The following is a 10,454-nucleotide window of genomic DNA, read 5'->3' as shown; positions in this document are numbered from 1 at the left end:
GGAAGGGGGGGGGGGGGGGGGGTGAAGAGAGAGGTGTAGAAGATGATACAGGGAAATGCCTTTTTCTTTTTTCAGGTATAACCCAAGCTAGAGCTATAGGGAGAGCCAAAAATCCTGAATTAGCACTGCACTGTGTTTTGCTTAAATGTAATTTTCAAGTTTTTTTTTTTTTAATCATGACAGATTTACATCCAAAAGCTGGATACTATGAATATGCATAAAGAAACTTAAACAAAAGAAAGCAGCACAAACCATTTTAAAGTCTTCCAAAGTTAGCAGATAAGAACTTGCATTTTAATCTACCTGTACTTTCACAATTCAAAAGAAAATGTAAACAGCTGAGAACCAGATAGGGGAAAGAACATACCAGTTTTGAAAGACAAAGACTGAGTAGCCTAGAAACCAATTGTATTGGCCAAAGCACTTTGATTCTAAGACTTAGGTAGTTGCTTCCCAGTCAGCGTAGCTTCCTCCCATCATTTACAGCTCTATTTAAAAATTAATGTTTTGTACAAACTGTTAATTTTACTTTACCATTTCTGCTATGGCTCTTAGTGCATCTATGTCACCCAGTTTAGCTGCAGCACAAGCCAAAGGTGGAATTAATGCATCTCTTACGGCTTCTAACTCCTGAGAAACAAACAAAATTAAACATTTAATATCAGCCTCGCCTCTAATGTGATTGATGTCCAAGTCATAAAAACACTGCCCTTTCTTTCATGTAAAGTTTCCAAATTAGTCATTTGGTTATTTAAAGCTGGTAGCATTTAGTTCTTGGAAGGAAAGAAGTCTCATGTTTATTTTACATTTTGTGGGTCTCACATCCATGAAGATTTATATTCCTCCCTGGCAACACCACAATTACCTGATATCTATATATACCATTTAAGGTGCATGCACTAATTACCATCTCCGTACTGCAATAGTTACACATCAGTACAGTAAGAGAAACAGCACTAGTAGGAGTTGGAACAGACCATATAGTCCAGTCTCCTCAAGACTGGATCAACTTTATTCATGTGACTCCTCAGATATTTGTATAACCTGTACTTCCAAACCTCCACTGACAAGTCCCATAGGCCCCCTAAATATCCTCCCATTTCTCACGCTTACTAAAGAAGAACCATACATTCAGTATTCATTAGCTACTGAAAATCCCATCTTCCCTGAAACTTAGCCAAGAGAAAAGCAAGTACTTGCATCTTACAACCAATACTGTATTTTCTGGTTTTCCAATTGGGAAGGACTAATATTAAACACCACACATTACACTTGTGTAGTGCTTCCTTAGTATCAGCCTTCTATGATTTCATGTGCAATTAAGCTGTTTTACCCATTATTATTTAGATTGCTCGAAACTGTCAATCCATTTGACCACAAAAATACAAAACACTTTTTCATATCATTGATACCCTGAATTAGAGCAACCGTCTGAGGCTTGTTATTGCAACCAGTCAGCCAAGAAAATAAACTTAATATGGGGCTACAAAGAGGGGGAGAAAAAAAGTTAATATGTTTTTAATTAAAAACATTTTAATGTTATGCTTGTCATTGTGTCCTTTCTCCCTAACCCAACTGGTTAGTTGGGACACTCAGTACTAAAAAAAAAAAAAAAAAAATTAATATAAAAGCTCCAATGTTCCATTTTTCTTTCAGCTTTGCTGTTCATCTTTAAGCTAGGTTCATTTAACTGAGTTTACAGCTTTACATGAGGTCAGTTGTAAATATTTAAGTGTATACCTCCTTGCTGCTGATACTTAGAGATTTGGCAATCACTTGAATAAACTTGCTATCTCTCAGAGAGATCTTGGCTCCTGTGGGTACAACAGTCATTTCTCCTCTTAGATTTTCACTCAGCATCTGAAAAGCAAGCAATCAAATCCTTTGTTAGCAGAGGAAAAATATGGTAGTAGTCTAATAAAAAAACCTTAGGATCAAGTTAGAAAATTGTTTGGAGGAATTATGGAAACTAATTGAATGCAGACAAAAGATTAAAGAAATAGTTACTGTCTCATGAAGATTGCAAGTTTAAAAAGACAAAGGGGGGGGGGGAAGGGACGGGCAAATAAAACTTTCTTCCAAAGCAAAGAAACCAAAATAAGCACATAACAAAACACCCCAATTTTTAGAGTATGCAGACAAAAGTTCCCTAGTGGGATAAGCTGCAGCCTACTTAAAAACACAAAGATAGTGAGTAATTAGCAGAGTGAGGCTGAAGACCAGAATATTCTGAAATGCTGCCTTTTGCCAGCATTCTCAAACCTCAGTACTCCTACACAGACTGTATATGTAGGCCTCAAAACAAAGCCCAGTGCTGCCTGTGGACGGTCATGTATTTCAATGGATTTTCAAACAGCTCCATTAGCCCTGATTTTGTTAAAATTTGGCCATAAAGCCAGCTTTGAATGCCGAGGGTCTACAGTAGTACTAGTCATTCAATATTAAAGCAGGTGTGTAACAGTTTGCAGGGTGGGTGCATCTGATATCACCAGGAAAAAAAAACCCAAACCAAACCAAAAAAAGGTCAGCCAATTTGCGTGTAGAAAGTGCTTGAATATGGCAATAAAGAAATGAAAATACTCCAAAAGACAGGTTCTGGGAAACCTCGAGAACAGAGAGAGAAGCCAGTCATTAAGAAAAAGCAACTGGTTTCCTCAATTCTGACAATTTTACATACTGGCACTCTTTCACAAAATGTTGCTGATGCAGCTATAAAGCACGTAGTTATTTCAATTAGAATTTTAAAAAGCAGGACTGTGAAAGTTTGCAAGAAACAGATGTGATGTTGGAAGGAGGAATGCCCCAGGTTTACTTATGTCTAGGCATGCCCTTTATTAAAAAAAAAAACAAACTCCAAGCGCTGACAACACTGTAGCCGTCTGCTGGAAGAGTCCCATATGCATGCAACTCTGAGGATACCAACTGCTTTGGCGCACTTTTAGAGTTTGACAGGTTGAGATCATTGCTTTGCACAGGTAACCTTAGCAATTGGCACCTGTGCTAAATGCACCCAGTGCAAAGCCCTACGTGCCTTAGTCAGTCCTACCAGCTCTGCAGCCATTTGCATGTGTCTGGGGGCACATTCCTTGCTTCTTTGTGTTGAAAGAGAATCCTAAAATAACCACGCCAGCTTCAGGAGAGCTTCCGTCTCTTGGGAGACTATTGTTTGGTGATATGTTTAGCTGAAGATATTGCCACAGACAACATATTTCCAGGCTTTCTTCTTCTCCTGGTCTCTACCACTCATTCCTGCCCAGGCAATGCAGCAAGCTGCATTCTTAGTTGTGCCAACACAATTGTTTGTGGGTCTGTACAATGAGTCAAATGAGGAAACTGATCATGCTTAACTCAAAGAAATTGCAAAAGTTATTTTGTTTTTCACACCATATAAAGGAGGTCCCAGCACCACCACACAAACTGTGTAGCACGTTCCAAAGGGCAGCACATGAAGATGCAGGAGTACCTTGTGTCAGTGTTACCTAAAACGTCCTATCACCGAGTCCTCACCTAAGTAAGTCAGCTATCTCACCTCAGCAAACTGAATCTAAAATTAAGTTTTAACTCACACACCTAGGCAGGAAGCCAGCTAGGAAAGTTTCTCCTGTCCCAGGTCAAATAATCCTCTGTGCAAGAAGATGAAAGTCTGCGTTAAAAAAAAAAATCAAAACCAGCCTAGTATATATATGTTCCAGGGCCAGTGAGTGTACCAAAGAGGCATCAGTGAAGAGTCTGGGTTTCTAAAGTGTATATACACAAACACATGCAATACCACTACTCTTCACACAGTGTTATGTCGCCTGTCAAGCATGTTCTTGCACAGAGTATGTTCCTGCCATCCTCACTGAAGAAACACATAGCTCCTCCTCCTCTCATTTTTCAGAGCCAGGGCTTGCTTTAGCAAACAGCCAAACGCTCAGAGCCTGAAACTGTTTCTAAGGACAGTTAAGTGGTACTTCCAGCTACCCCACTTCTGATCAAAGGTACCCAAATATGTTTATCTCAACAGCTGCTACTGGTTGGAAGATATTGAGCATGAAATAGTGATCAAATTTGTTTCAGTTTTAATAAAAACAAAACACCATCATAAGATACACATGTGCATGCAGTGCTTAAGTCTAGAGAACGACTCATCATGATGTCATCTCCCAAAGTGTCAGGATTATGATTTCATGGCATACAAGCATAGAAACACATGCATTCCTGCAGACTGCTGCTCCCCTATCTAATTCAGAGCTGTACGTTCCTTGTATAAAAGAAACATGATATGTAACTATATAACTTGAGGAAAAAAGCCTTGGTTAAACACCAATGAACAGTAAGAACATTGTTAAATGGGTTATGATTTTAAAATCAGTTACAATTGGTTCTTGGAATAATCCTCTATTTTTTATATATTTATAAAGTGTACTTCCTCTTAGAGAAACAAAATCTAACACTGTCATGAGTAATGCTGTAAAGGAAGAGGCTGTAGGCAATATTTATTTTCAGAATTAGCTTTGTGTGAATGAGTCTCGGATGAAATCTTTTCCACACTAAGATTAATGACAAGATCTTTGCTGACTTCAGTAGGGTTGGGATTCTGTCTCCCCTATGAATTTCCACATATGGGTTTTTAGTACAGAAATGTCCAATGTAGACTACTACTGTTTAAAGATAGCATTTTTATCACTCGGTCATGGTCTTCACCTGACTTATGCAGAGAATTCTTTTCTCTCCCAATCTACATACATCCAGTTGTCTAACAGTATTTTCCTTAAGGAAAAAAAAACAAACCACGTGATGTTCACATTATGGCTTTGGAACCAATTGCTTTTAAATGCAAGAGAGAAGCTCAAGGCATTCAGCTAAGCAGAAGTTAGCACAGTTGATGAGAAAGTGAAAGCCTTTCAAGGTCACACTGAAATATTTACCTGCCTCTTCTCCTCCCAGCTAAGCTTACTCTTGCTGAGCGTGTATGACAGTTTAGTTAGGGCTGCCTCTGGTGTCATATCACCTCCAGGAATTACTCCAACATCAGCGAGAGTCTGAATAAAAAGGAATAATGACTCCAATTAGCATAGCATTCAGAAATACCTGCGTGTACAGAAGATGTACATGAATGACGAGTAGCTACACAGAATACAGTGTGCAGCTGTGCCTCCACTCCCTTGCTCCTCCTACTGCCACTGTAATTTTTGTAATTTTAGTTATCAAATACCAAGCAAATACTAGAGCCAGCTGAATAAAGACGACTTTTACTTTAAATTCCTTTTCATGCAATAACATTGAAGAATTCAACCAAATGCTTGCCACGGTCACTTACTATGCTAAAAGGGAAAGGTTACAGGTCTGTATCAGCTATCTGCAGAGTTGTCAGATTCCCTTTATTGAAAAGCTGCAGTTACTCTGTTTTAACCCAGTGGCATTTTGAACATTGCCAAGTAGGCTGTTCTCACACAGACATATTTACCATTCTTTTATGGGGCACTGCTTTGGATGAATTCCAGCACTACAGTGTGCTGCTCACAGCAGGAGTGTTTTCAGACCCTTTCAGGCTGCGCTAGCAGTTTATGATTTAGAACGTACAACTAAAATATGTAATTTACACAGTTTTGACAAGAACAACTGAAAAAGATGACCTTTTAAACTTATCTTTCTGGTAGTTAAAAAAAATAAACTATCTGAACCAAAGCAAAGAGCAGAAAGATCTTTGCTGTGGTCAGCAAGCCCTGTAAGCGTACAGTGACCAAGACTGCAAAGACAAAGGAGATTTCAGATCTCTTGTCACTAAATTGTACCTGGACAAACAGTTGGGCTTCTCTAAACCACAGATCATCATCTTCGCCATAATGTGATGCCTCACAGTTAAGCATCTTGCAGTAGTTCTTTACACTGCATTTTACTTTTAAATATCTAGTATATAAACTTCAGATTTGAAACTTGTTGTGGCTTAACTAATATTTTTAGCAAGATACAGAGCCTTAATCAGCTCATTAACCACCTCCAAGAGACCCAGACTAACATTTTTAAAAGTCCCATGGGAAAACATATACAGAGAAGGTGAGAAATACTTTCTGTACTGCAGAGCTAGCCAAAGAACAGTTATGGCTTTTTCAGTGGGCTTGAGAAAGGGGAGGAGGAAGAGATTTCCCAGCTTCCTTCTTATACCTAAAGTCCCCTCAATTATAAGTTTCTGCTGTGTAGATGGATCAGAGGCCAGATATTCAGGTAATTAAAACAAACACTTCAAGGGAAACCAGGGACTCAGCTGACCCACCTGGCTAGCTTGAATGAGTGAAAAATGGCCTAGCCATTTGCAAAGACTTGTGAAAGGTTTTATTTAAAGAAAAATCAAAGTAAAGTTAACATTGCAGCAACTTTGCAGCATTCACCTATGATACTTCCTCCATTGAGCAGTTCCTTATGAAAAGGAGAAGGTAATGAAAGAACAAGGATGAAGTAATTTTGTAGGACTTGGCTCTGTCAGTATTCTCCTCAAAAGATGCCAAGAAAACAGGACAACGTCCATCAATAGATGCTGAAGCAATATAATACTTGCTCTATATAAACAGTGGAAGGCAGAAGTGAACATGTTTCCACACAGCCTTCTATGGTTCAGTAAGACCTGAGCAGAATCTTTCAATTCAGCATATCAACAGTCTGGATCAGAGTGCAAAAAGCCATTTTAGAGGTGTCTACTAATCTTTTAACCAGAGCATAGGAAAGGTTTTTTTCTTCCCTCCATACATTTTAGCCATTCATTTCAAGCAGAACACCAAATAAAAGCTAGGCTTCATTTTCATGTTGTTTTTCAAATATAAGTTTGGTGTCTTTTATTGACTTAAGTGCTTTCTACCTTCCATGTGAACTGTTCTGTATAATTCATATATTCCTATTATATTTGCTACAGAGCATGGGATCTTTGCAGAAGTTAATACTTCTCAAAACATCTCTATTAAGTTATGCAAAAGTTTTACCAACACCCAAATGACTGCCCATATCAGAAAATACTGAGTTTGGATACTGAAGAGGTGGATAGAAACTCTTACAATCTCCTTTCCTTTCTCCTCAAAACAGACTATGTGTTCTTGAAGCAAATATAATCTAAAGCTGTGTCAAAACTAATGTTAAAAGAGGCAGGTTTCAGCACCAGACTAGGAGTATCTAGATTTGTCTTACAGTTACTGAAGAGGCTGGCTCTGCCAGACAGGTGGTTGCTCCCAACAAAACCAGGTGTCTAAAACAGGGATGAGTCACCCTCTGGCAGTGCTTCTTGGCTATTTAATGGCTAGCCTTTTTATAAAGGCCAGTTAAACCAGCTTCCTTCACACAACCACATGCAACACAAACTCTTATATGGCTTTGAGCTCTTATTAGTCCCAGTGATGTCATGTCTTAATACACAATTAAGAAACTCACTATAAAATGCTCTGAATATTAACAGTCTCTACACAAAGCCTGCTTTAAGCTAGCCTTCATGGTTTAAACACAACTGATTTCCATTCTGCAAGACAGACACTTCCTTACATACTGTTCTCCAATCTCCAATCAAATAAAAACCTGAGATCTGGAATATTGCTTGGATTTGCAGGCTTTCTTGACGTTCTTATGTTGTAGCTAAGTTAATTGCTAGCCTATCATATACTACTTTATTTGATCATCTGACCCCTAAGCTAGCTTCTAGCTCAGTGGAATCCCTTTGGAGAGATACTACCAATCTAATGCAAGGTATCCTGGAGTGCTGCACACGACAGGAGCAAGCAATCACTAATTTGGGATTTGAGCTGACTTTTTCAACCATTCAGACTAGGAGTAACAGGGTCTTGTTTGCAGGTACATACTTAAATGCTTCCAGCTTAAGATTTCTCAGATATAGTTATTTTATGAGCAATATCTGGTTTTACACACTGGGACTACTAGCAGCATACAATAAAGTTGTATCAGTGGGATGTTTCTTTTAGACAGCAGTAGAGTCTGAAATCACTGCACAATGCTTACCTGCCCTGTTGCATAGACTGTTTTAACAGACCCTCGTAAGCACTGGGTACAGTTCAGAATGACTACTTTTCGTTCGGCTGCTTTCTTCAGTTCTTCCAGCAAGTCTTCTCTGTTGTTTGGGGCATTGCCACTTCCATAAGTTTCAAGAACGATGCCCTCAATTGGAGGCTGAAGAAACGCTTTTACCTGTTTAAAAACAAGACAGGGAAGAGAAAAAAGGTGTGTTTAAGTTGCGTTAAGATTTTCATGTATGGCACAGTTTTTAAAAATTATCTATTCCTGTTGTAGTCTTAGAGGCTCTCATACCTTACAGTCTTCTCATGCCCTTCTGTGCTCCCTATTTGCAGTAACTAGGACTGTAGAATAAGCTTTAAAAACCCAAGAATTTCACTCTCTAGCTTCCTTTAAAATTCCTAGAGGGATAGATTTTAAAATAAACTATTTTCTACAGTCATGACCCCAGGGTGAAAAAGGATGCTATTGTTCAAGTGCCATTAACAGGCTATACTGTTGCACCATGGTGGAACAAAAAGGTAGATTTACACATATGAAATAAATGTAGAATTATTAATTGAGACTAGAACCCCCAACCCCTGCCCAGATTTGTTACTTTAGCAAAGAGTTTTGTTAACAAAAATGTCTGCCTAACTATGAAAGAGAGCGTCTCACCTTTCAGGAAAGAACATTCTAACGAAGCCTGGAGTTTTTTAACTCAAAACCCAATTGATTTAACTCAAGGCAGAAAAAAAAAAAAAAGGCACTAATACATTCTGGGTCAATTGTTAATGAGGTAGCTATTGTGCCTCACTGTAAGAGAATGCCTAGCAAAGTCCTCTTCTCAGAAAGATGTATTTTAAACAACCTAGGTGTTTCCTTGCTGATCACGTATGCTAAATGCAATACGCTGTAAGCCCCCATGAGGCTAACTATGCAGTTGGAGTTTTATTGCAAATATACCACCCCTCTGCCTTTCCATCTGTTCATATTCACCTAAAAAGGATGGTAAGACAATTGAGGAGTGCTGCTTAAACTACTGTATTCAATTTAAGATCGTAACAGCCACAAAAGACTTGTCAATTTAATGGAAGTAGTATTAGACAGAAATTTAAAGACAAATCTACCTAAAACCACAGTTCTGCAAAATAATTTCTAAAGGCAAAAAAAATCCCACTTTTCATTTTCAGCTCTGTATGAATTCTGAGGGTCATGTTAACCATCAGTGTAAGATAAAATGAACCTTAAAAAAGAAGCATGAGTTGTAGAAATAGTCACTCCCCTCCACACACCATATTGTGTATTCTTTGACAAGACATCTATTAATATGCCTCAATATGCAGCAAAAGAGCATTTCCATGGTCACTGTAGCCTGCACCTCTCTAGAAAAGCACACTTAACCTATTTATGAGCCCTGATAAGTTAATTTTAACTTTCAGACAAAAGATGTTTGAAAAGCTTTTATCAATAGTTTATGGCATATGAAAATAGTCTTTGAATGTTCTGATATTAAAAAAAAAACATTTTTCAGAATATGACAGATCCTTTCCTTTCCCTCCAAAACCCTGACTGCTGCTACAAAGAATGCAGCTTCCCTACTTCAGCTAACTAATCAAATATATGAGCATCACTTCACCCACTTCCAAAATGAAGGGGTGACACTTACAGCAGCAGCGGTGATTCCTGGGAAGATTCGCAGAAGTCCAACATTCCTGTTCATATTGGTGTGAACTCGAAATTTCTTTTTGGTATTGGCTCTCCACACCGTTTCCCAGTTTACTGTTAAGAGAAATAGCCTTTTGAATTTAAGATAATATATTAAGTACTCTTGTAGCACTTCATACTTAGAACATCGTCTGTTTCTTATGTAGGGGATTCATGAAAGACAATGCATTTTGAAAAGAGGAAAGGAAGGCTCTTTCAAGACAGCAGCCATAGCAGCTGATCTAACACATCTTATTTATTAGGTGCCACAAAATATGTATTCAAGGCCACATCCAGGTGAGGCTCAACTGTGTTATATTTTAGCTTTAATTCCAAAATAGTCTAGGTTGGAAGACATATCGGTATTACTTGTCAATATTTCTAAGTTAGTGCCCTTCAGGGAGATATTTAACACATATGCTTGCTTCAATTTAATAGCATTTTATAGCAAAGACTTCCAAAATTGATATTTTAGTTCAATGACCATTAGCAAACAGGATGATCTATCAGACACAAAGCTGTATACCTCTATTACAACCTCTTCAAAAAAGAGGTCTGATAGCCGTGAAAAGCATCTGGGTACTAGATCTGATGGGTTCATGATGTTGAACATGCCCTGTTAGTGCCAACTCTGCCCATTCAGAGTGCTCAGAAAGCCTCAACCAACAGAGGGTCGTGCAGGTCCAGCATAGGTGAGATGTTCGCTTGTCACGCACTGACCTGAACTTCATTGTTATGTAGTTGGCCTGATACCAGCCTGGATTCATGTTTGGAAAACA

At 38.5% G+C, this 10,454-nt stretch overlaps 1 protein-coding gene across 1 annotated transcript in view; it reads right to left on the bottom strand.

Annotated features, from left to right (window-relative positions):
* ASPG (asparaginase) overlaps positions 1-10,454 on the bottom strand; it is a 48,464-nt gene that overhangs the window by 15,851 nt on the left and 22,159 nt on the right. The window contains exons 7-10 of the mRNA XM_010565450.1: positions 9,638-9,750; positions 7,978-8,163; positions 4,911-5,024; positions 1,741-1,860 (exon numbers count right to left, since the gene is read on the bottom strand). Coding sequence (XP_010563752.1) covers positions 1,741-1,860; positions 4,911-5,024; positions 7,978-8,163; positions 9,638-9,750 — 533 coding nt within the window. The remainder of the gene's footprint in view (positions 1-1,740; positions 1,861-4,910; positions 5,025-7,977; positions 8,164-9,637; positions 9,751-10,454) is intronic.

Source organism: Haliaeetus leucocephalus, unplaced genomic scaffold, assembly GCF_000737465.1.
Source record: "Haliaeetus leucocephalus isolate CR32 unplaced genomic scaffold, Haliaeetus_leucocephalus-4.0 Scaffold191, whole genome shotgun sequence".
NCBI classification, from domain to species: Eukaryota; Metazoa; Chordata; class Aves; order Accipitriformes; family Accipitridae; genus Haliaeetus; species Haliaeetus leucocephalus.
The sequence above is the reverse complement of the archived record's forward strand: the minus strand, read 5'-3'. Positions and strand labels throughout refer to the sequence as shown.